This window comes from Triturus cristatus, chromosome 3_1 (genome assembly GCF_964204655.1).
Source record: "Triturus cristatus chromosome 3_1, aTriCri1.1, whole genome shotgun sequence".
In the NCBI taxonomy this organism is placed as follows: Eukaryota; Metazoa; Chordata; class Amphibia; order Caudata; family Salamandridae; genus Triturus; species Triturus cristatus.
Window position 1 is genome coordinate 611,968,123 of NC_140583.1, and position 26,994 is coordinate 611,995,116.

At 44.2% G+C, this 26,994-nt stretch overlaps 1 protein-coding gene across 1 annotated transcript in view; it reads left to right on the forward strand.

Moving 5' to 3' along the window:
* ALDH1A3 (aldehyde dehydrogenase 1 family member A3) overlaps positions 1-26,994 on the forward strand; it is a 272,629-nt gene that overhangs the window by 133,581 nt on the left and 112,054 nt on the right. Inside the window, exons 5-7 of the mRNA XM_085644542.1 lie at positions 17,084-17,145; positions 21,915-22,043; positions 23,571-23,684. Coding sequence (XP_085500668.1) covers positions 17,084-17,145; positions 21,915-22,043; positions 23,571-23,684 — 305 coding nt within the window. The remainder of the gene's footprint in view (positions 1-17,083; positions 17,146-21,914; positions 22,044-23,570; positions 23,685-26,994) is intronic.

Consider the following 26,994-nt stretch of genomic DNA (forward strand, 5'->3'; position numbering starts at 1 on the left):
CTGGAATTTCGCACACCAAGCGTAATGCTAAATTCCCGATATTACGCAAATTATGCCAGCATATTTTAAAATTGTGCCCAGTCCTAGTCTCCGTGAAGCTAGTACAATAAGTTGGGCATTGAATGCCAGCAGGGTGTTGAATACGTATTAAGTAGGTACTATACCTACTAGTAACTGCCGTTCATTGCTCAAGTTCCAACTCAGGCATCCAAAAGCCACATAATTCAGGGTCCAAATGAGAGTTTCAGAATAAACTCTGTTTGCTATCACTTAAGTGCAGGTGGTCACTGCCTCAAGAGTGTTTGGCATTTGTTGCATATTGTCACGGTTGCCACTTGTTCAGGGTGCAAAGAGATGCTGTCAGGTCAGTTTGTCAAGACAGGGCCAAAAATGTTTAGCTTTCGTTAAATTTGTAAGAAGGGAGCCAAAAATGTTTCTTAACGAATAATGAAAGGCTGGTGTTCCATTTCATACTGTTGACTCTACTCCCCTATTGGAGCAAAATACTAGAAAGCTACAAAAAGTTATTAAAATCACTAGTCATGCCCATTCTCTCTATTATCACTCACATACTCAAAGCATAGTACTGCTGCCACTTCTCAGTTTCTTCTTTTCTGTGTAGAACAACATGAATCAATCCTGCCCAATGTAAGGTGATGGGTGTCAGATCCTGTGGACATATCAAGAATTCTTATCAAGTGGAACGAGTTATTTATGGGTTGAGAGTGTGTTATACTCTACTGATTGAAAACACACTTCATACCGTGAGTAGCTGGCCTTGTCCCCTGGAGTGGGGCGATATACACAAACTGCGTAGAGAGGTAATTCTGAAGAGGATAGAATTACACAGTCCTTTTTGGCCCAGGTAAAATCTTATTCTTCTCTTCTTTTCACAATTGGGTGGTGGCCTACCATCTTTAAGCATTTTATCTGCCAGCAGATTTTTTAATACAATTATGTTTCTTGATCAGAAGGGGGCACCTTCTTTAAACTTTGCAGTTTTTGAATCTCGACTTGCAGGGGATAATGCTGTTGGCAAACAGCCATCTACTGGGATAGATATATAGGTGGGTAACCTGCAAATATTGTGGATTGTCCATTTGACTTCACCTCTGGGTGGAAAGCTTTAAGGTGTGGGTAAAGAAATCTTAACTGTATCGAATTAGACGACGAAGGGTGGCAAGAGGCGGTTTCCTCCCCTAAGACAGTCGCCATATCAGCGCGGCTCCGGTTGGTACAACTTAAAATCCTACATAGAATATATGTGACGGGGCCCCAACTGGTGCACATGGGGGGCCAGACGGATGGGTCTTGCAGACGGGGATGCGCACAACCAGGCATCTTTATGCACACACTATGGCACTGTAGGCTAATTCAGGAATACTGGCGCAAGATACATGAAATCATGAGTGATACTCTGGAAATCGAGATCCAGCCAGAAGCTCCCAGATGCCTCCTTAATATTTGGGAGCCCACAGACCTCAACAATTACGCCATGCAGTGGGTCACACTCGGCTGCATGATAGCCAAAAGAAATATCGCACAGCTCTGGGGGGCTTCACATACACCCAAAATTGCGGACTGGAAAAAAGACCTTGATTGGTGCATGCAGCGGGAAAAACATGTGTACACTGCTCGGGGCTGCCCCCGCAAATGGTCCAAGATATGGGCCCCTTGGAACGTATATTGTGGTAACATATGTACCCCCCCCCCCCACCGATTGTTTGACGCAGATGTCTCCCTCACCATGTAATTCCAACTGTGTAAAATTATTGTATTCTGAAGAACCTTTGTTTGGCTTCCGCCTTTGCTATGATTCTGCGAGACTATGCCATGTTGTCGAATCAGTTTTAATAAAAAGATTTACAAAAAAAAAAAAGAAATCTTAACTGGAGGTACTTTCTTCTCCCTTTAGCTGGTTCCTTTGAAGGTTTCAGAAGCCTTTGTTTTGCTTTGTCCATCTCCCAACATAACTATGAGAGGTGTGTCAGGAAAGGTTAGGGTAGATTCCTGCAAAATGTTTCATCTGGATGCAAGTGTATACTCTGAATATAAATGTCAATGGTTACTTTTTTATTTTTATTTTACCAGAATGTTAATATGTTATTAATCAGTTTTTACATGAATACGGCTTCAAACCCATGATAAAGGGACCGTGCGAAAAACCCCAAGGAATTTAATCATGCACCTGTTTTCTTTCTTTACTTAGGTTCAAGTAACTTTATGGATACGCCGTCCTATCCTTTATCCCACTGTCTCCAGTAAAAACATTGCCCATCTTTAATTAACTAGTCTTCTTTTGTTGGTGACATGGGGCGAACCTTCAGTGAGAGGGTTTTAAGAACAAACCAGGAACATGTTATTTGGAGGTTTGTCAATGGTATGGACAAGGCAAGCTCATCTGCAAAAAACTCACAGCATATTGGGCCAGATTTCCTGAACTATTGGCTTTAACTCTAGTGCCCACCCATCACCCTCAGACGAACTGTGGCAACACAGCAACTGTTTCTCTGGCCCGATTAACAAAGGCTTATACTCCTGCGGGAAACTCCGTTGCAAACATCAAAGTGATCGAAAGAATACTTGGATTAATCTCAGCCACTGGCGATTTCCCAGGGCTGCAAGCATTTCACGAATCACTTTTCAATTTTTCTCAAGGAAATCTGTTAGGAAGAGAGAGAGAGATCCTAATACCCCTTGCCACCAGCCATTTTACCTCTCTGTATTATGTCTTCTGCCCTCTCTGATCCTCAGCATGCAATGTAAGTGTAATTAGCTTTGCTGAATGGCTGCTCCACATTAAGGCACTGAGCGTTGATCCTCAATCTTGTGGACAATTCCCACTTCAATCTTTTTTGCTTATGATGGAAGCTTGGACAGGTAATGATACCGCACTCCGGCCAGAAGACTTCGTTTGTCTGGTTCATAAGACACCTTGTAAGAAAAGAGACAAACCAAGCAGGGTGGTGGTCTCATATTTATCTTTAAGGGTAATCTGCTCTCACCTTTTGCCTTGTTTTCACGCTTGTAGTGCTGGTTTATTATTGCTTTTCAGAATTGTTTCTAGTCATGTTCCCAATCAGTTTCTTTTAGTTGATCTCCTCCTTCCATCTGTTGCCGGCTTTGCAGAAAGCTTTGCTGATGTGATTTCTACCTGAATTCTCATACTATAACGTGGGACTTCAATATTTGGGTGGAAGATCTACAAATACCAGCCACAAGGGGTCCCTGGAGGAATCTAGAACTCATTCATTGTGAACAATTGTTCTTTGGAACAATGCACATCGAAGGCCATTACCCTGGACTTTATTTTTAGGTCCTGGCCCAAGTCTATGAAAGGGGAGTCACAAACACTAATCAGCTAGCTGCTCTGTTCAATTTAAAATGTAATACATTCCTGAGACTAGCCAATCACGATCAAGCGGTCTCCAGTACAGCCGAGAAATCCTTGGATACAACAGTTCTGTTGAATAGCGCAGTCGAGGTGTCCCCTTGGAAATCATCACAAACAGCACACTAAACATGCTTATTTTTGTAAATAAACAAGTGGTGGTGACCAAAACTGTTCTTAGGCCGCTGCTGCCCACTTCTACCACTGGCAGGGCCCACATCCACCACTTGAGTGACTCTTTTCCATTACTGGCACTGCCCACCAATGCACCAAGGGAACCTCCCCACTGTCTGTCTGTTGTAATCTTGGTTTGTTCCGCCCACCCCCCTCCCTTCCTTCCACTTGGTATTTTCCCCTCCTGCTGTCAACGTTCTATTGTAGCCTCCCCTGGCACTGTTTGACAGAAAGGCTTTGGACATTGTTGGTGGTGTCTTAATAAACTCGTGTCCTACCTTACAAGTTTCATTCTTCTCAACACTGGCGACGAACACTGCGTGGGGGCAGTGCACCATCATCCCCAGCTGTCAGCATATCCTGTCCATCCTTTTGTGTGATGGTTCCGGTATAAAAGGATTTTCTTCATCACCGACGGTCACGGTCTTTGGATTCTGTGTTCCTGTTCCTACATACAGTCAAGTGAGTGTGTCCACTCTGATTTAAAGTGTTCGACTGGCGCTGGTCTGTCAGCTGTCTGCTGTCCGGCTGTTTCGTGACTGTGTGACACACTCCACGAGTTATTGGTGCCTCACCGGATTGCTCTATCTGAGTTGTGCTCCTTTGCTGGCCTCCCTGCTTTGTTGGCGCTGCTCCGCTTCGTGTTCCTGTCATCTGCGCTTTTCAGTTGGCGCTGGTCTGTCAGCTGTCTGCTGTCCGGCTGTTTCGTGACTGTGTGACACTCTCCACGAGTTGGTTGTGCCTCACCGGATTGCACTGTCAGAGTTGTGCTCCTTGCTGGCCTCCCTGCTTTGTTGGCGCTGCTCCGCTTCGTTCCTGTCATCTGCGTCCTTCAGTCTTGTTGTGCAGCTCACCCGTTCCGGTTCTCCTTAGCGGGTTCTGGGTTTCCTGGGGTGCAACCGATGGTTGGTGAAGTGATTCTGGAGCAACGGGGGTGCTTCTGCCTCCCTCATCACTCGACCAGATTCTTCGAATTTGTTTCCGTGTTCAAGGCAGAGTTTACTTCTCAGGAGATTTCATCGTGAGAGCGCCCCTGGTGGCTTAATTTTCTCTTCAGCAGATCCCTCGTTTCGGTCAGAGGTTATTTTGAAGGAAATATAATTTTATTTCTGTTCCTCAGTTTCTACACATTCTTCTACGCTGATGGGCACAGCCTTTTCGCCTTTCATAGTGGAAATTCGTATTCACTGGTTGGGTTGTGACATTGTTCTACACGCTGATAGGCACAGTTGTTTTTGCCTATCGTATCTATGAGGTGTATATAAAAAGTATTGGGTCTTCCTACCACACTGTATATGGTTCAGAAACAAAACCTTATCACATTGAGTGGCACTTTTGAGGCCATTTATCCGCTTTAGTAAGTGGTTATTCCTTCCTTGTCATTGTGATATTTTTTTTTTCTTCATCCCTGGTCTTATTTTTTTTGTTTCCTACATATTTTGTTTTATTTTCACTACATATTTCTTAGTGTGTGTTTTTCTAGTCAGGGCTTCCAGTATGGCTGCGTTAAATATGGCGTTACCTCCATCTTTTCTCAATGAAGAGGGGGATCCTGCCATATGTTGGAAAGATTGGAGAGTCATATTTGAATCATACTTGATTGCGATAGGAGGAGAAAAATGTTCTAATTTCAGGAAACAACATATTTTGCTACATAATCTAGGAGTAGAGGGTAGGAAAATTTATAATAATTTGGAAGGACCTGATACAGAGGATGAAGGAGGTAGTGATGGTGATTTCAATGTGTATTTGGCTACAATGAATAAGTTAGAGAAACAGTTTGGTAAAGCGATAAATGTTGTATTGGAGAGACATACATTTTTCTCAAGGGTTCAAGGCAAGAGTGAAAAAGTCAAATCATACATTGCAGCTTTTAAGCGGTTATCCAATACTTGTGAGTTCGAAGGGTTAACTGATTCTCTCATCAGAGACCAGTTGGTCAGGTGTACGAACAACCATAACATTCAAGAGAAACTGTTAACAGGTAATCCTGATCTTAAACAAGCAGTGGATATAGCGTTAAGTGTTGAACACACAGCGGAGTGCATAAAAGAGATTAATGTGGGGGATGATACTAAATGTCATGAAGTGAATGCTATTGTCAAGCAAGATAGATCAAAGGAAAAGGAGGTTAAACTTAAAAATGTGATTACTTCAAGTGTCAAAATTAAATGTTACAGATGTGGTAATCCTGCACATTTGGCTAATAGTCCTTCTTGCCCTGCTAGGAGTGCTACATGCCATAATTGTGGCAAGAAAGGACACATAGCCAGGGTATGTAATAATAATTCAAAGACTGTTTCCTTGGTTGATTCAGAAAATGTACCCGCTGATAAGTTGATTTTTCAGGTCGAAGACAAGGACAGTACAGTTAAGTTTCCGGAATGCACCATCACGGTAGACAACAAGTTGGTAAAAGTCTTTGCAGACTCATGCTCCCCATACACTTTGTTAGATGGCAAAGTATTTGAAGGATTATTTCCCAACAAATTAGGAACTCTTGAAGAAGCTGATATAAAACCCAGAGGGTATGGGGGAGACCCGATCTCGTTGTTGGGGATGACTACCATGAGAATTGAGTATAAAGGCAGAAGCACAGTTGGGAAAATCTATGTATCAGAGAAAGGATCTAATTTAATTGGTTGGAGACATCAAAAAGACCTGGGTATGAAGCTAGATCCCAACAGCACTGACCAAGTTCTTTTAGTGGATAGATCAGTGTGTGGACAAACTATCTGTGAAGAATTCCCGGAGGTTTTCACAAATAAATTAGGCCTACTTAAAAACTACCAACATTGCGTAAAACTTAAAGACAAGGCTAAAGCCATCGCACATAAAGTGAGGCCTATTCCTCATTTAATGCATGAACCGTTACAAAAAGAACTAGACAGACTGCTTGAGCTAGGGGTCATAGAACCCATTGAGTGTTCCCAATGGTTGTCTCCCATTGTTATCACGTCCAAGGCTGCCAGCAAAGATATTAGGCTTTGCATTGATCTTAGGGACTTAAATAAAGAAATTTGGGTAGATAGGCACCCGCTACCCAGAATACATGAAATTCTAACCTTAATCAAAGATGCCAGTCATTTTAGTGTCCTTGATTTATCATCAGCTTACCACCAAGTAGAGTTACATCCGGAGTGCAGACATCTAACCTCTTTTGTTACTCCACTAGGGGCGTTTCAGTACCTCCGTATGCCTTTTGGGCTAGCCTCAGCGGCATCTGCATTTCAAAGAATCATGCAGCATGTACTCAAGAATGCTCCAGGCACGATGTGCTTTCAGGACGATATTTTGATATTTGGTAAAAATGAGTTTGAACACAATGACAGGTTGAGAAGTACCCTGAAAAAATTGAGCCAGGCAGGTCTTACCTTAAAAAGAGACAAATGCCAAATAGGTGTAAAGTCTGTAGAATATTTAGGACACACCATTTCCAGTGAAGGTATCAAACCCAAAATGAACCTGGTGGAGGCAATACTGGAAGCAGCTGCTCCCACAAATGTAGAGGAATTAAAATCCTTTCTAGGGTTATCCGAATATTAATCTAAATTTATTCAAAATTATGCCAGCAGAGTAGAACCGTTAAGGAATCTTCTTAAAAATAAAATGCCATTTGTGTGGAATGAAAACTGCAAGGGAGCTTTTGCAGACATCAAAAATTGCATTACCCAAGCTCCTTTCCTGGGTAGGTTTGATCCCACAAAAACTACTTACCTCTCCACGGATGCCAGTAATAAAGTGTTGGGAGCCAGTCTGACACAAAAAGTAGGAAATACTGAGCAAGTGATAGCATTTGCATCCAGAACTCTAAAAGGTGCTGAACAAAACTACTCGGTCAACGAGAAGGAAGCTTTAGCTTGTTTTTGGGCTGCAAACCATTTTAAATTTTTTCTTTGGGGGATACCGTTTACTATCAAAACGGATCACAAACCACTCACATACGTATTCACGACCAAGGGGTCCATTAGGTTAACCCCGAGGATAGCTAAATGGATGATAGGTTTAGAAGGGTTCAATTTCAAAGTAGAATATGTACCTGGGAGAACCAATGTAATTGCTGACTTCCTTTCTCGCTCCCCTTTAAAAGTTATTGATGATGTGAAGGAGGAGGGGAGTGATGTAATAGTGTTAGAAGTAACAGGTTTAACTAAGGAAGAATGGGAAGAACAACAAGAACTAGACAACACATTGAAAACTGTAAAAGAATGCATCCACAAGGGTTGGCCAGAGCAAAAGAGTATGTTAACTGACCTGGTTGGAAAATTCTGGGAAGTTAGACATGAAATGGTCGAAATCAATGGAACTATACATAGGGGGGAGAAAATCGTACCCCCTGAAGGTATGAGGAACAAAATCATTACTCTAGCACATGTGGGTCATCTAGGGCGGAGCTTAACAAAAAACGAAGTAAGAGAAGGTTACTGGTGGCCTAGCATGGACAGAGAGGTAGAGGAAGTAGTAAAAAACTGTGAGAACTGTGCCAAGAGTGACAAGACTCTGTCTACTGAGAAACCTCCATTATCACCGGTTGATGTTCCTGACCGTCCATGGTCCAAACTGGCATTGGACATTATTGGGCCGTTAAATCTAAGACAAGCCACAGACCGTTTTATCCTGGTCCTTATAGACTATCACTCAAGATGGGTAGTAACTAAATGGGTGAATATGATTGATACCAAGATCTTGATCCAGTTCTTAAGAGAAACTTTTTATGAAGAGGGAATTCCTGATGCCATTGTGACGGACAATGGAGTCCAGTTTACTTCAGAGTTGATGAAGGAATTTTTGTCTGACCTACGCATCAACCATTTGAAAACAGCGTTGTATTGTCCGAGAGCCAATGGTCTAGTGGAACGTATGAACAGGGTCATTAAAGAATGCATACAAAGAGCAGAGGCCACCGGCATTGCTGCCAAACAGGCACTACAAGAAATGATATGGTCGTACCGAACGACACCCAACACTGTCACTCATATTTCTCCTTTTGTGTCTTTGAAAGGAAGGAAACCAAAAACTATTCTCACAGCAGGGTGGTTGTGTAATACCTACAACTGCAACATAGACAGGTTGAACATTGCGAGAAAAATTGGAAAGCAACAGGAGAAGTATAAGTTGAGGTATGACCAGAAAAAGAGCGTCAAAGTACCTTCAATGGAATCAGGTGATTGGGTCCGTATAGACTTACCACCTGCTAGAAGGAGGAATTTTTCCAGATTTTCGGAGCCTATGAAGATAGCAAGTGTTGGAAGAAATGTTGTCCATTTGGATAATGGACAAACATGGGGTATGGACAGAGTGGTAAAATGTAACCCTCCAAGAAGTGATGGTGGTATTCATGCACCTTTGTCTAGTAACCACGACAGTGTTCGCAGTTCGACAAGGAACACCACAAGTCCTGTTTGGCACAAAGACTATGTTATTACTTAACTTGTTTCTTCATCCTTTATATTCTCTTGTTGTTGCCTTGTGCAATTTCCTTGCCCAGGGAGATGTGTTGTAATCTTGGTTTGTTCCGCCCCCCCCTCCCTTCCTTCCACTTGGTATTTTCCCCTCCTGCTGTCAACGTTCTATTGTAGCCTCCTCTGGCACTGTTTGACAGAAAGGCTTTGGACATTGTTGGTGGTGTCTTAATAAACTTGTGTCCTACCTTACAAGTTTCATTCTTCTCAACACTGTCTTTAGCACCAGACCTGCAATATCAATGAACCCCACTTTTAATTTATTTCTTTATTTATCTTCTTTTGGTTGGTTTGGGGGTGTTTGCCGCACCGTGAAAAAACAGTGTCATACTTAGAATTGTATAATACAATTTTTACATAAGCAGTCTCTAAATCCATAAGTTGTATAGCGACACCAATTTAATAATACGGTCCTTCTGTGGTGTACGAAGTCATTCGTATCCTTCCCAGGGGTTACTGGGGCTTACCCACCTAATGGAATGAGCATTGTAATCAGGGTTTTTGTTTCCCACAGAAGGCATGCTGAGCGGGCAAGCAATAAATGTGTTTTGCAGTCGGTTTTTGTTTGGAAATCTGGGTCACTAAGTTGAGGGTGCTTTTTTACCTCCGTGGGAGGGGACACTCAGGCCTTGAATTTTGGTTGTTAGAACAAATCACACTACACGTCCTTGTCTATGTAAACTTTGTATACTTTAAGCCCTGAGCAACTAAGACTGTTGGTGGGGTTGGGGAAGAAGTGCGGGAAGGCAACAATCCTACAGAGTTTAGTGATGGATACCCACCATGAGTGCAAGAGTCACTCTGCTGTCAGCCCAGTGTCGATTCCAGTTCCTTCGTTCCTCCTCGCAGACAGTCTGCCATCCAGACTCATCATGGGCCAGGCTGAAGGAGTGAACGGCCATGCCATTTGCCGTCTAGAATCATAATGCGCGGGCTGGGGGACAAGCCCTATTAGAGGTCCTGTCAGGGAGCGCTGTCGCAGGAAGTGCTGAGCATTTAGTCACTCACAGTTCACCTGCAGGTCCCACAGGACTATGCAGCTGAAAACCATGCAGCCGATTAACGTCCCTACCACCCTAGTTCTTAGTGGAAACCCGGGCCAGGGAAGGCATAGCCGAACCCGATGGGGGGCCGGGACAATCGCCGCCCAGAGGCGAGAAACCCTCACCCCTTCCTCCCCATCACGGAAGCCCACGAAAAATGGGCGATTGGTCGCCCCAGGATAGGCTAGGGAGCCCCCAATCCGGGGGCGAGTTAACAAGCGGCTGGGGGGGTGGGGTTTAAATAAGGGCGCAGGGCCCTGGACAAACACATAACCCCCTCTTTTGCCAGGATCTGAAGAAATGTTCAGACACAGCACCAGGCAGAATATAGGAAATGCTCACACAGGGTCCTTGGGATACCACACAGCAGGGGCCCTAAGGAGTAGGTGAGGGGCCAACAAAGGGTCCAGGGCAGGCGGAATGGCACTTGCAGCCCAGGCAGGTCCTGACGGACACCCACCCAATTCGGTAACAAGTTGAAGCCTAGAACCGCAGACACAGAGGCCCGGTTAAGGGGCACCCCGCAAAGTAGACTGCCTGGGAGCGCACGACGACAAGGAATGTACAAAGGCAACTACAAAGACAAAGAAAGTAGGAGATAACATGGATGTTTTATGAATGAAATGTACGACCATGTTATGTTTGAATAAACTATGACTTTTTATGGCACCAGAGTACGTTGTCAGTGGTGTGATTGAAAGGTAAAGGGACGTAGTTAAACTTGCAGGGGAAATGGAGGAGAACTATAGGAGGGGCCAGGAACACTGGTGCAGGCGCAACGCCACATGCAGAGGAAAGGAGAATAAACATGTTCTGAGGCAGTCTGAATCCCGTGGGTGGCCACTGTAATAATTTCCCATGAAGCACAGACCAGGGGCTGCGTAGTTAGTGAGGCATATATTATGTGATGTCTGGGTGGGTCTGAGCCTAGGCTGAGACCGGACAGACAGCAGCAGGTACGCACTCTGATTGGACTGCGGGACTACATACTTGTGTTGGGGGGCACAAGTAAACGCTGGTGGAGACCAGCAGCTCAAATTTACCCAAAATAAGTAAAGTACAGCCTGACTCTTAGGGATTTGGTTGACTTAGAAATGGCCTGACTCATAGGGATTTGGTTGACTTAGAAATAGAGACGATACAGTCAGAGACTTGTGGCAGGACAATTTGACAGTTGAAAAATACAGTAACCTTAGGTACGAAGTTACACCATGTCAAGAAGGACACTGATCGTCAGTTCCTTATTACAGACAACACCCTGCAATATGTAAAATGTACTTCTGTCTGTTGCGTAACATTTATATGCCAAGAAATATAAGCATGCCAAGTGTTATTTGCTAAATAGCCCAAGCCTCAGTAAAGATGTAAAACATGTCATAGGCTATTATTTTCACTTTGGTGAAATGTGGGAGGCGCACTTGGATAAACAAGTACCCAACATGGGAGAGCTGGCTGTCAGAGGCAGGAGGACGAAGATGTCAAGGTAAATTGATTATCAAAAACTGCCGGAAAAAAAGAGAAACGAGCACACCTGCTGCTGCGTCCAACAGAGATCCTACTTGGAGATTCGTCTTGACCAAAGTGACCATAGCATTTTACCGTTACCCATAATGCATCCATCTCAGTTAGGGGTAGGCAAGCTGGAATTTCCAGATATGAAATGAGTTCTGATTGGAAGTGCTGCTTCCCTTTACTTCCACTAACAGTTAAATATGCAACAGAATTCATTATTAACTAAGCATGTTTATTAAAATCCAAATCTCTGATTACATAAACAGCAACCTATTTTCACCTATTCTGCCTTATTTTGGAGTTCTTTCTTACTGCATTATTTCCTACAGGGAGGGAAAATGTTAAATGCGTGAGAGGCTGAAGGACCTGGGCTCTGAGTTTAATCCCAGGCCACCCACGATGAAAGATGTATATAGTCTCTCAGCTCAGCACAAAGCAGAGTCCATAACAATGGACATTTAGCATAAGGAAGAGATGTGAGGAGTCTACTGCGATGGAAAGGCAGTGTGAGGAGGGGGCAAGCTCTGCTCTTACTGTCCAAGACAGAAGGACAGGTTATGTTTTCTTTGTATTCACTGTGACACAGGGCTGAGGTTGACACCTTTGTTGAGAAAACATACTGCCCGTTTTCTCAAAAAGTGCAGTCATTTTAATGTTTAATTGTGTATCATGATCAGGGCCACTGAAATTATGCGGCAGGAGAAAAGCAAATTATGAGGCAGAGTTGAGTAAATTATGCATCAAGAAAAGGCATATTATGCAGCATTATGTGGCACATTCTGTGATAGTATTACTTCATTATTTTGTCATTTTTAAACTTGTTAACACTGTCTGGGTATTATTTACACCTCTCTAGTACGAGTTTAACACCCAAATATAGCATAAGCTACAGATAGGTGATCAGTCGAAGTTTGCAGATTGCCTTCCACTGCACTGCAACATGTGTTGTGGCGTTTTTAGTAACTTTTGAACCGTTTGAGGTAGAAACAATTTTCTTTTGCTAAAATATGCAGATTACGCAGCAGATGATGGATTATGTGGCAAATGAGGCAAATGTAAAACTATGCAAAAATCGCTGCAGCCACACAATTGCATAATTCCAGTGGCCCTGATCATGATTCACATTTTGGCTCTATAAAATATTGTAGGCAATAGTCACCAACACAACCTGTTTCCCTTCATTCTTAACCTGAAGATGTCTGATTTCACCTTCTAGTGCTTCAGTTATTTTTTTTTGGAGCCCGTTTATTGTCCTGTCACTGCTCTTTTTTTTACACTCTTCCACTCTTTTTCTTGTCAATCTGCTACTCTCTTTCTTACTCCTCTGAGCTTTTGATTCATCTACTATGTTTGCTTTCTCTTATTATAATCTCTCTGTTCTCTCTTCATTGTCACTGCACTTCTTTCTTTCACTGTAGCCTGGGGTCTTTTTTATCAGCACTACTGTTGTGTATTTTGCTTGACTTCTTTCCCATATTCGCAGTGTCTTATTCGCATACTTTTTAGCAGCCATCTACACATATACCTAAGTCTCCATTAATAAAACAGATCTACTGCTCTCCAACAACTTATCAGCAGAATTAGAGGGGTGTTTCAGCAGCAGCAGCATCAATCTCGTTGGTTTAGCCACTTAACCAAGTATGTTACATGCCTTGCAGTGCCATTCCGGCCTGTGACTGTGGCCACTGGGAACAGTGATGCTGAAAACCAATAATGACAAAATGAGTCTCAAGCATCCTTACCTCACTTCTGACTAATGAAGATGTGTTGGCAGAACATAACAGCTTTCTTAAGGCTTCAACCAGGTCCAGAACAACAGCATTTCCATACTTTTGCCCTATACCTCTTTGTGTGTTGGTTTGTGTATAGGAACAAAGTGTGCTCCAAATCCTAGGTGAGCTAATAAACATCCAACCTTCAACTGGCAAAGCATCCATCTGTGCCTTCAGACCATACCTCCTCCTGTTAATTCTTGAATGAACAGGGCCAGATCACCCAGAAGCCAAGGACCAGCTGAGCTTTGTACAGCTCCATCTCAACCAGAAAGGCTGAGTCAACACAGGATCTAGTACACTCTGTCACTCCATAGACTTTCTTGGGCTCTGAGACTCCACTTTTCTCTCTATCTCAGGTTTCCATCATATTTACAACTTAGGAGGACCTTTGAGCAACACATTTCTCACTCACATCATCAACTCCTTCATTGATTTCCGCAACCTTCTCTGAGGGCTGGAAACATGCTGCAGTCATGGGTTTCCTCAAGAAAACTCAGCAGACCCTAACAAGATGAGCAACGTCTGCCCCATCTCCCTACTACTGGACCCAGCAAAAGTGATAGGGAAGACAATCAACCATCAACATAGCACCACCTGGAACTCCACGATCTTCTGGACCTCGCCCAATCCGGCTTTTGAAGCAACCATAGCATGGAAACAGCACTCATCGCCGGAACAGATGAAATCCATACCTTACTGGACCGAGGAGAAACAGCCACCCTCATAGTGCTGAACATCGCCGATGCATCTGGCACCATGTCACACTACAGCCTCATCATAAGACTACACACAAAAGGCATCCATGGTCCAGCCCTCTAATGAATATGCTCCTTCCTTAAAGGGGCGACACAGAGAGCCAGAATTCCACCCTATGCATCAGAGCCCAAGTACTTGATCCGCGTAGTCCCTCAAGGATTACCTCTCGGCTTTCTCCTTTTCAACATTTACGTGACACTACTCGCCGATATCATCAGATCTCACAGTATCTCCATCATTTCCTTTGCCGATGACACTAAGCTATTCCTCAGGTCCTCCTTCTCGCTTCTTGAATTCCGCAAGAGGCTGAAAATCTGGCTCTTTAACTCACCCACAGCACGACTTATACACCTGCTCCAGCACCTTGATCCCCCTTTGGGTGATAAGTAGTGCTCTACAAATCCAAATAACATAACATAACATAACATTAAAAAATAAATTGTGCCCTGCAGTACAAAAATTGCACAAAGCATTGAAAACCCGTATACTTTCATTTGTGAAATATAAATCTAAAGCAGTAAATAGGTGAGGAAATCACTTAAAAAGTGTTTGAGAACTATTTAAATGAATTCTAAATAATTAATAAAGCAAACAGTAGTGTAACTACCCTGTTAAAAAAGAATACTAAGTAGTTTGTACAAATCGTTTTTCATCTACCAATTCTTGGCCCTTCCAGCATAGCAAAGGTAAAGAAATGACTGGTATTTTATCTAAAAAGGTGACAAGCCTATCACTGTCACTGATTTACACTTGTTAGCCGGCACCTCCCCCAGGAAGGTCCTGCATAGTGAGCCCGGCAAAACGGGGATCGGGGAGGCTTGGTGAGCAGCATCATTTCATGGTGGGCTGCTGAAAGTTCACCACCATATGGTACACTTGCATTTTGGACATGAGGGTGCCGAGGGTGCTGTTTAAGCTAAGAAAATAGCTCTAAATGCAGGGTTTCACTCCTCTTGTAATTCCACATAATCTAGTGTAATTTTGCTGTGATATTCTCCAGCAAATGTTACGAGAAACACTCACCCCTACTTTTAAGCCCTAGTGGCCAATCCCCAGAGTTTCCATTTGTCCCACAGTCTCCAGTGCCCATCCAGCTTCCTGCTGAATCCTAGAAGGGATGTGGCACAGGCTCGTTCACAGAAGTACAAGTGCAGCCATTGAGTGAGGGATGGTTTGCTCTCCAAGTCTACTCTTACATTTGGTAGTCCCAAGCTGGATCGGCTTTGTCAACTTCATCCACACTTGTAGCACAAATTCTACCACTAGGTTAGCTTCATCCAGGGACTGTTCAAAATACATCCTTCATCAGAGGACTCAAGACAAGGATGTGCTGAATTTTAATTCAGCCGTAGGAGTTGTGTGAAATTCACATCTTCATACAGATTTTAAAGATTTTGAACTTTATACAACCTCACATTCAAGTGATGTTTCCCATAAAACTGTCTGTAAAAGAAGCTTTCCTGAAAAAGCTTTTTTACCACGAGAATTTGCCTGCTAAAATAGTTTTTGCATGTTATTTGCATCCATATGTTTTTTGAACTTCAGAAAGTTTGTGAGGTGTCCAAAGATGTAAAACAACACTTTCGAAAGTGAGGGTATGAAGATGTAACTTTACCAACTGCTTGATCTCCAATGCTATTTGAAGGGAATTGTACAACATATGAGTAAATGATTAAGGGCCTGGTTTATGGTTTGGCAGATGGAGTACATTCCATTACCCCCTCCACCCTCACTGACAACCGTTCATCAAATTTAGAGATATCCGCTAGCCTGTACATTTAAAGGAACCACCATCACAACAGTGTGTGTGAGACATTATTCTATGTTTCTGTCCCGCACCGGCAGGTTTTTCCTGGTCCTGATAGACAGGAAAAAAGACATTACCCTATTCACCCTAAATAGGGCAGCAGTGAGCAGTGTAATGTCCTCCCTCTGACGGCCCCTAATCAGACAGGCAGATTACTCTGGCACATTTTTGACAGAGTACTTTGTCTGCCAAACTCTAAATCGGGCTCAAAATCAGAGCTTCTCATATATAGTTCTAGGCTAAAGCATTGAACGAAGAAATGCAGCCTTTTGCTATCATAGGGGCATACCTCCCAGCCCACAACACAGTTAGCAATACAATCTACCTATGTGTGTACACGCACTGTTGAACATCCTCAAGACAAGCTAGTTCTATGTTAAATTACTGAGTATACCCCCCTTTTGACATGCCCACATCTAGAGCAGTTTTTGTGTCTATAGTTATTTCACAAATTCGCTCTGCCAACATTGTCTAACCTGAGTTTCCTATTTGTTGCAGAGACCGCAGTGTTTGCAGAACTAAAATGCCCATCTCGTTCTGTGACTCACAAAGAGCAATCAAGCCTTTAATGGCTGGTTTCATACATATGGCCCCCTGTCCATCACTGACAGAATGAACATGTTCACCTTCCCTTTCCAAGTTTAGGAAACATGTAGAATGGTGATAAAGCATTCACTGTGCAAGCAGTAAGTCTCTGTTGACTAGAGAGTAAACTCCTTAAGGCTTATGATTCAGCCCTCACCATTCTCCGCACATGTGGTTGCAGATGTTTAGTGTGCCTTTGCACAGTGCAGTGATGGGAATGTCCTTAACCATAACCAGGCCACACTAACACATTGTTCTGCAATAATGCACCAGAACATTAGTCCATTCCATATTCCTATCGCACAATCACAGCTTACAGTCATTCTTCTATTGTGAACGGGTGCTCTTGTACTGTTCTTTTCTTCGCGTGCTATATAAACGTGCTTCAGATCAGGATCTTCAAACCCTTCTTGGTGAATTACCTAAATAATAAAGTATAAATCTTAGGATTGGCTGTGTGTATTCAAACTGCTGGCTGTAACTGGAATCACTGTTTTATGGAACTATGATCTTGTTTTGCATATGATTAAAGGAAATACTATCTCAACTGGTCGGCCATGTTTTTTTCTCTCTTGTAGATGACAGTTTTGTCTGCTTTACCATGCATGAGCCAATCGGTGTCTGCGGGGCCATCACTCCAGTAAGTAGAAGCTCTACTGCTCACTTGACATGCCTCTGGGTGTTCTCTGATATTTGCTGTCACCAGGCAGTATGAGGAAGTGGAGACATATATCCTGTGAGAGGCTCCTCCTTGTTAATGGTTAGGACTGACTGGGCCCTAAAGTGATAATTGTAACCTGTGCTCATGCAGCCGAGGGTCTTCTGAGGGCACTCACTGACTGAAGTCACTCTATTATATGAGGTGCAGGACATGAGGTACTGAATGAGGATGTATTGTTTCTGTAATTTAATATATACTTGAGTTTGTGATTTTTTATATATATACATATATATATATATATACACACACACACACACACACACACACACATACAACACCTATTGGTGGTTGCCAGTAGGTGGTTATATTTAGGATGTAGTTTCAATGGGAAGAGCATTTTTTGATTTGACGAATCCTTGCAAAATTTTCAAACCTAATAAACTTGTCACTTCAGCTGCTGTCTTGAATATTTCAAGGTGATCCGAGAAAAAGGGGGGTCCCAAAACACATTTTCTCCATGTTAATTTCCATATGAAACTGTAAACACGGCTACAGCCCGAACAGCTGAACGGAATGACACCAAATTTGGCAGAAAGATAGTTCTTCGTTCATAAAGCACTCTTTTTGTGAAATGCTGTAAATCCATGTAGTAGTTGCTGAGCAATTTAAAGATTTTTAAGATACTCAACTAAGGCCGAGGTGGATCCGGGACCACTGCCAATCTTGTACCTGCGATCTGATTGGCGGCCAACACTTCAAACTAGGAAGTGTTGGCAGCCATTTTATGACTTAGTTGAACCAAATCACAAAAAAAAACATTTTTTAAAAGAAAAGGGGGCAAGGTAGAAACACCATGACCCCCTAGGCCTCTTGGGGGGGGAGGTGTGCCTGTGTGACCGCCCAGGGCCAAAAAAGTATTTTGTGTTTTAATTTTCAGCATGAGTCGCGCTGGATTGGAGAATCCCAGAGAAATTTAAAGAAAAAGAAAACACGGCCACCCGCACTTCGTTAAATATGGGCCCCCGGGTGAGCCAGGTCCCAGGGGCATTGTGCAAATATAGTAGGGAAAGCACACGGGCCCCCCTCCAGGGTCTTACTACTGCCCCAGGGACCACCACCACCCTGGGCCTTTCTTTCAATTATATGGGGGGATGCCTGCACGACCTCCCCAGCTTCCTGGGGACCACCACCTCTCTGGGGCTTATTTGACTTTAGATGGAGGGGTCCTCTCAGACTCACCCAGCCCCCGGGGCCACCAACTCCCCGGGGCTTAATGTGAAAATAATGCGGGGCCCATGCATCCCCCCTGCAGCCCTTGGAACACCACCTCTCTGAGGCTTCGATCACAAGTAATGCGGGGGGTGCATGCCCCCCCCACAGTCCCATAGACTACCTGCTCTCCGGGGCACTTAACATTTGGAATGCGGCCTGGCCCTCCCGCAGCCCCGGGGACTGCCAACTCCCCGGGTTACATAAATTCCTTAAAAAAAGATATGGGTGAGACCCTACGGCCTCCAGCTACGTAGTGCACAACACAATAACTAAGGGGGTCCATTGCAGACCCCACGGCCCTAGGGACCACCACCTCCCGGGGGGCTAAAGTTAACATTGGAGGTGGGCCATGCAGCCCTCCTCTTGGAGCCCGAGATGGCCCTTGGGACCGCCACCCCCCAGGGCCATCTCCAGCAGTGACCTGGGGCGCACCCCCTCCCGGGACATTGCAGTTTGCTATGGCTTGTCCAGCCAAGCCATAGCAAGCACTCTGATTTTAGCAAGTGAGAGTAGAAAATGCATGTGTCTGTTTCCCTGCCCACTATCTAGCGACATTGCTTTGGGATCTAGCCCAGCTGCATGTTAGCAGCCTGGGGAAGGGGGACACCACTCCCCTTTGTTACAAAATACATAATGGCCTGACCCCAGGGGATGGGGTCCTCTGGGCAGAAATCAGCCTCAGGAGGGGGGCCGCGCAGCCCCCTCCCATGTATATAAAAAAAAGAAGAAATTAAATAAAGGGCAGGTCCCTGGGAATGGGGTTCCTGGGGCCAAAATTGGCCCAGGGAAGGGGGGCCAAGCAGCCCCCTTCCTTTAAAAACGAAATAAATAAATAAGAAAGGTGTAGCTCTGGGGAATGGGGTCCCTGGGGCCGAAATTGTCCCAGAAGGGAGGCCGCGTAGTCCCCTCCCTTTTTAAATTTTTTTTTTTTTAAACTGACAGGCGCCAAGGGATGGGATCCCCAGGCCCAAAAAGGTCCAAGGAAGGGAGGCCATGTTGTACCCTTTCTTACAAAATAGAATTTTTCTTTTTAAAAGCTGGTAACTCGCTGTAGGCCCCGCTCCCCTTGCTCCACCACTCTGCAGATGTGTCTCCTGGCACGCTGCTGGTAGGGGGATGAAGCCCCCTTAGCTGCTGAGAGTCCTTAGGGGCCAACAAGACCTCCTGTTACCTCCAGTAAGCCGCAAACAGTGGGATTGCTGAGAGGACTTCTGAGGTCGCGCCCCCTTTCTCCACCACTCTACAAACACACCTCTCAGCGCTCTGCTGGTGGGGGATGAGGTCCCCTTGCTTCCTGAGGGCCTCAGGACTAAAGTGGACTTGATCCCCCAAGCAGCAGTTTGTCAGGAGGCACGTTTGCAGAGTGCTGGAGAAAGGAGGCGTGGCATCAGAAGTCCTCTCAGCAATCCCACTGTTTGCGGCTTACTGGAGGTAACAGGAGGTCTTGTTGGCCCTTAAGGATCTCTCAGCAATCCAGCTGTATGGGTCTTACTGGTGGTACAGGAGGGCTAGTTAGCCCCCAAGGATGCTCAAGAGCCAAGGGGACTTCACCCCCCTACTAGTAGTGCACCAGGAGGCACATTTGCAGATTAGTGGTGAAAGGGGGTGTGCAGGAACCGCCCGCCAGATCAGGAGTTTTCTCCTGGTCTGGTGGGTGGTTTTTTGGTGTTCCCAGGCTGGTGTTTAGGAAATAGGCACCGCAATGGGAACGTCAAAGGCAGTACCTACACGGCATGGGCTGCTGCAGTCCATGCCGTGCAGGTTCTGTTGTGCATGCACACAGGGGGGCACATGTTGTGCACACCTGTGTGCATCCATGTGATGTGAGGCATCAGGGACCCTGTAGGTTCCCTTTGTTTCCTCACCACCACACTTTTCGTGGGAGTAGCACCGTCATGAAAAGTGTAGCGGTAAGGAAACTAGTAATATGCTTGGCGGGACTACAAGGCTCCGCAAAGCATATTGCGGCCTCAAGATGACTGGGCCATCACCAGGGATCTCTGATCCCATGCAGTTGCGGTGGCCCCAGAGTGGCCCAACTGCCCTGGACCCAATAGGGAAGTCTGAAGACTGTCAACACCGCACTCCCGTTAGTCTGGTGGTCCGTGGACTGCGAGACTCGTGATAAGCCCCTAAAACACCAAGTATCCACTACCTACATGCAAATATTTTAGAAGAGGAAAGTGAGAGATTTTTTTAAATAATCGGGATAATGTACTTCTCCCATTAACTTCTTTTGAGGCATCAATCGGGATTATTGTCATGTACGGGACTGAATGTAAATATACGTTTTTTCCCCTTACTTGTTTGAAGCACAGAGAAAGCACTACAGAAGGCAGAGAGAGCATGGCAAAAATGTGGTGCACTAGTCTGCAAGAGCAGGTTGCTGGCAGTGCATACTCTGAGTCACACAAAACCAGTCCCTATCTGCAAAAGCTCAAGGAGCAATCAGAAGGCGGGAGACTAGCCTTGAAATCAGTGGTCTCCCACCTGAAACGGGAGGGTTGGCAAGTATGCCACTATGATGAGAACATTACATTTTCAACATTTACATCCCTGAAGGGTTCTGATCTTGCTCTCAAGAACAAAAGAAAGATACCAGCGGGCCTATGATAGTTGCATCATACTACTGTGTTTTACCATCTAGAGCAATCACCTCTGGGTGGGAAGAAACCCAGTATCAGCACTTTTTGTGGACTTAAGTGGTGAAAGTACATAACTTCACCTAGGGCTCTATACATTCACTTCCGGTTCACTCCTGACGTCCTTGAAAAAGAGAAAAAAGGAAAGTAAAGAAAGTTATAAGACAGGGGCTGGGGCTCTTTATCGACAACTGATGTGGAGACATCATGGCATCTGACTGTATCATAAACAATTCTTAAAGACAAAATGATCTAATTTTCAGTGACCTGACAAAGAAAAACAATTGAAAATAATGTACAACTCCGCCAGGGCCCCCTATTGCACAGCTAGCAGCACGCAATATTTGCAATACTCATCTTCATCAGTATCAAGAGGCAGGTGCTCCGCAGCACAATGTCCATCCATAGTAACGTGGAGGTTTCCACGTCCCATGAAACACTGGTCCCAAAACCCAAGCATGGTAATGTACAGGTATAAAGTAGGTCAGCTCTTCTCATGGAACAGTGGTATGTAACACCTGTTTCCTTATCTCTATTAGTCAATTGTAGGCACAACAACCGTGTAAGTGTTGCTAACCAACGGCACTTGCCATTTGGCCATCTTGTTTAGTTCTTATGCCTCGGCCAAAACCCATCGTTGACAGCGTATGGGGAAAGTCTTCAGTTCAATTAGTTAATAACGACCCTTTAGTCCACGCTCGCTTTAGTTGCCTGTGTTCAGACATTGCATCTGTTGGTAGAGATGGAACGGCTAAGAATGCAAACCAGGTAAATAAAAAAAATCAATGTAAATAAATGTAGCCAATCAGGTGACTGAATTTCTACTCATTTCAGTGGAACTTCCCATTACTTATGCTCATCTGGAAGGTGGCGCCGGCACTGTGTTGTGGGAACACCCTCGTTATTAAACCTGCAGAGCAGACACCACTAACCTCCCTATATCTTGGATCACTTATCAAGGAGGTAAGGCATAGAATACACTAAGAACACCAGTGGCTGCTATTTGTTGTTAAAAGAAATTTTCATTTTCTGTATATGTACCAGACTTTTATAATATTTGTTATGATTGCTGGTGTATGCTGGACAGTACACCATTTCTCAAATCACGATTCGAGGTGCTAAATGTACATTGGGTTAAAAAAACAAAAATTACAATTGTACAAGTCAAACTTGTATAAATACCACACATTAGTTACATTCATTTCACCCCTACATTGTAGGATAAAGAGACACAATTATAAAGTGTAGAAATTGGATGGATGGAAATACTTGATTCATTCTGAATCCCAAGGAATCTCTCTGCATAGTCTTCCATTCCATTAATTTTGAAGTTGTTTGTAATGTTACAGAAACGATGCTGAACCCATCTATGATGGAGTCATTGTCCTGTCACAAAAGGATCAGGCTAGATCTCATTTGAATTCCCAAGACGAGGAAGACACTCTAGTGTTACTTGTGTACCCGATCAGAGGGGACAGGCCATGGCAGTTTGGTCCAAACTTCTCCACTTGGCGTGTGGCTAAGACTGATCTGAACATAGTTGGCTGTCCTCTGTAATGACACAGGTGAGCTCAAAATCATTGGGACTGCATGACATGGAAAAACTTTGGTGGTGTTAAGACTGACTTAACCATTTTATTTTATTGTTTTTGCTGCACAAGTAATCCTGTATCCAAAAGTTGATATGGATAGTGCTAGTCTACCTGAAACAGTCCAATGACTGAGAGGGAGATGGGCACCACTGCACAAAAGGGGCGGTACCTCCATCGTCACCTTCATGTGTGCTGAGGAAGACCTGAGATGACAGAATGGCCCTGCTCTAAATACTCTTTTAATATGAAGATTTCCCATGGTGCAGGTTATATTAATAATTAACCATGCACCCACCGCCTGCCTGGCCTGTCGACCTCTTTCCAACTGCACGGATGGTCCATTAAAGATGTGCATCGGTGCAGCTGGCCCTGAAGATGACACAGGACTTATGGGCAAATATGAGAAGTTCTTAACTCCTTGCCAGTGCAGCACAGATCAGTTCAAGTCTTTGCTATTTTTTCCAAAATAGTTATTTAAAGGCGTCATACATTCAGTTGTTTGCTGGAAGTGACAGTATTGTAGAAACAATTGGCAGAGGAATGCACCACCCTGGGGCTTGGGATTCAAAGAACACACGTAACACATGACAACGAGCCAAGAAGTTGTTTCATCAGAGCTGAATGTGTCTAGACATTTTAAGCATTCTGTTGCCCTTAGAGAGCTGGGAAATATTTGGCCCTAAGAATATTCAGATCATTGAACAACTGATTTCCCATTCAGACAGTGTGAAGGCAAGTGCTAGGTGGTGCTATCTAAAGCCAAGAAAATGTGATGAGCAAAAAGTGCTGCAGGATCTGTGGATATACTAGATTTAGATTGCTGCATTTTTCCAACCTGCATTAGATTATTGGTCATTGTTACCCTGCTCTCCATCCTAACTCTTATTTTTGTGTTCAGGCAGGCTTTCCCCCTGGTGTGGTAAACATCGTCCCAGGATATGGCCATACGGCTGGAGCTGCCATCTCTAGTCATCCAGACATTGACAAAGTGGCCTTCACTGGATCCACAGAGGTAAGTGGGGAGTCCTTGCAATAGTTATGGCAACCACAGAGGCTTGCGATTAGCCTGTATAGAAGCAGTAGATTCTACAAACATATGTGATGAGTCCCTCAAGTGACGCTTGGATTTACAAAGTTATGTGATCATTCCTTAGAGGAGCTTTGAGAGCCACTGAGTTATGTAATGTGCCCTTGGACTAGCTGTTGGTTCCACAGAGGTATATGATGAGTCCCTCAAGTGGTGTTGGGTTGCACAGGGATATGTGACAACTACTCAGAGGTTGATATCCAAAGACGTATGCAATGAATCCTTAGAGTCGCTGTGCAATCCACAGAGGTTGGAGATGAGCCCTAAAGTATCTTTTGGATACACAGAGGTATGAGAGAAGGAATTCTTTAAGCAGCTGTGAAATCGACAGAGCAATCCACAAAGTTATGTAATGAGTCCTTAGAGTATCTGGGATATTCTCTGTTATGTATTGTTTCTATGGACTAGCTATTGGATCCACAGAGGTTTGAGATGACTCCTCAGAGTAGCGGTTGGGTCCAAAGAGGTATATAATGAGTCCTCATAGTAGATGTGGGATTCCCAGTAATGTGTTGTGTCCATGGACTAGCTATTGGATTCAGAGAGGTATGTGATGAGTCCTTAGAGTAGCTGTTGGATCCACAGAGGTATGTGATGAGTCCTTAGAGTAGCTGTTGGATCCACAGAGGTATGAGATGACTCCTTAGAGTAGCTGCTGGATCCACAGAGGTATGTGACGAGTCCTTAGAGTAGCTGTTGGATCCACAGAGGTATGAGATGACTCCTTGGAGTAGCTGCTGGATCCACAGAGGTATGTGATGAGTCCTTAGAGTAGCTCTTGGATCCATAGATGCATGCTATGAGTCTTAGATTGGCTGTGGGAGTCACAAAGTTATGTGATGTGTTCTTGGACTAACTGTTGGAGCCATAGAAGTGTGTTATGACTTCTTAGAGTAGCTGTTGGATCCTCAGAAGTATGAGATGAGTCCTTGGAGTAGCACTGGTATCCACCAAGGTATGTGATGAGTTCGGTGGTCTGTGTCTTTTGTGGTACAGACCAGCTTCTGGCCTATTCTGGCACTGAGTGGAACGTACTCAGATACCTACATATTTCCTTGTTAGAGGTTATTGTGAATAAAGAAAATAGAAAAAGCGTGTTTTGTTCAATAACATTAAAATATACAGTGTTTAAAGTTTGAAATCAGTAATGATCTTTTTTTCTAAAGCAGAACCCCAATCCACATGACATCTCAGCTCCACAAAGATTGGGTGGTCAGGCAGGAACAGCACTCACAGAAAAGGTTTTGTCCTTTTGAGACTAGTGTTGGTGAGATGTTACTTACCTACCCGACACACAATGACGTCAATAAGTGACAAACCGAGCCATAGAAGTGAGTGATTGCTTACCAAGCCTCTTTACACTGTTTCTGCAGTTGGTTTCCTTTCTTCAAGTCAAAGACTCAACAACAGGAGGGTGCAAAACACTGAAAGTTTAAGAGCGTTCTTGGTCTGCATCAGTTCCTTTTATTTTACTTAAAGAGAACTTTCAAACAAAACAAAGGAGAGTGTTTTACAAGTATAACAAAGCCAGTAGATAATGCTTTTCCATAGAGGAAGCATTTTTTCATGTTTCTCTGACATCCATGAAAAAGGTATGCCATGGCCAGTAGTGCAAACGCTTCTTTCCCACCAAGCAAAGTCTAATCACTGTCATCCTGTCCCATCCCGGGCGAGTGGACATACAACCTAGTCACGGTTTTCCACCAGTAGAGCCAGTTGGGGCTGTGTCAGCAGAAACCAAGGAGTTCCCCTGCTTCTAAATGGTTGAATGAACCGTGAGTTTGGTGGAATTCACCCATCCACCACACTCTAAATGCGTCCATCCCTCATGCAGTGCCCTGAATGAGGGAAGCATCCAAAATGAGGTAGCAAAGAATAAAAGAACTGTGCCCACCAAGATGACCCTCTTAGTCATTGTGAAGCACCTGCCCTTTCCAAATTCCCTGGAGGTCAGTTTAGTCCTGTATTTATTGTACCAAAAACTATTTGGATCTGAAAGTATTCAACACAGGCCTCTCTTACTGCTCTGATGCACTTAACTCAGCAGCAGATGGCACTTTATAAAAGTAACTAACCGTAATATGTTCGAACAAAGACCTCCCGTGTCACAAGGAGGGCAGAACAAAGTTCCAGCACAGCATTCTTAAAATCTCCAGTTTTTTTGTTATGTGTACATAAATGGCACCTTAGGATTTATTTGTGATTTTACAAAGAGTGGGAGTAAAGATGAGGCTGCAGAGAGTAGAGAACATAAGTCCAGAAACAGAGGGCGTTTGATGGTAAACGTCAGGGTAAGACAGTGTGGCCGGGTGGTGAATAAAACATGGGGTGAGAGGTGATTGGTAGTGAAAGGATAACAGAGGCGGTTCTTTCGACTCGACTGCAAATTAATACAAAAAAGTTATTGTATTCATGAAGTATGTATCTAATGTCTATGTATCATTTTGGTGGCTCCTAAATGTTTGGATTGACACCTATCATTTTTTTTCTTGGGAGACTTTGGCTTCTGTGGCACATAGTTAGTCTCCAACACTGACTTTCACTTTACCAACAGCATCATTTGATGGCACAAAATCAGTCCAAGAAAACTATGACTGACCACATGCATCAGTTCTTAGTGTTGGCTGCATTCAATCCATTGTGGCAATCTTGCGTTAAGATCACTTAGCACACGGACTGCAGTAATCAAGGGATCTGAGGCGACTCCCTACTGTTGATTGTGCCAACGATTTGTGAGGAAAACGTGATTGTTTCTTCACGACTTAAAAAACAATTGTACGTATGACTTAGTACTTGTCCAAATTCCATGAAATAAGAACTAACAATGAAAAAAGGCATTTAAGCAAAAGCAAACCATGGGGCAGATTTATGTTGGACTTACGTCACTTTTGCGCCGCCGTTGCAACACTTTTGTGACGCAACGGCGGCGCAAAGCCAGTGCCATGCTGCGGGGTATTTACAACGTGACGCATCTAGGGAAATGCGTCACGTTATAAAGCCTTGCGCCACACGAAACCTGAGTCAGGTGTCATGTGGTCGTTCCAGAGCAGGGTGGGGCGTTTCGACGCAGGAACGCCTCGCAAAAGTGGCTGAGTCAAATCTACAAGACTTCACTCAATCACTTTTTCGGCCATGCTGCATTAAAACCCTGCGCCTGCTTGAAGCAGGCGTAAGGAGTGACGCAGCATGTTGGACATAGGGTGCCCCGAGTATTGCTGGAGCCCCGTCGCGCTTG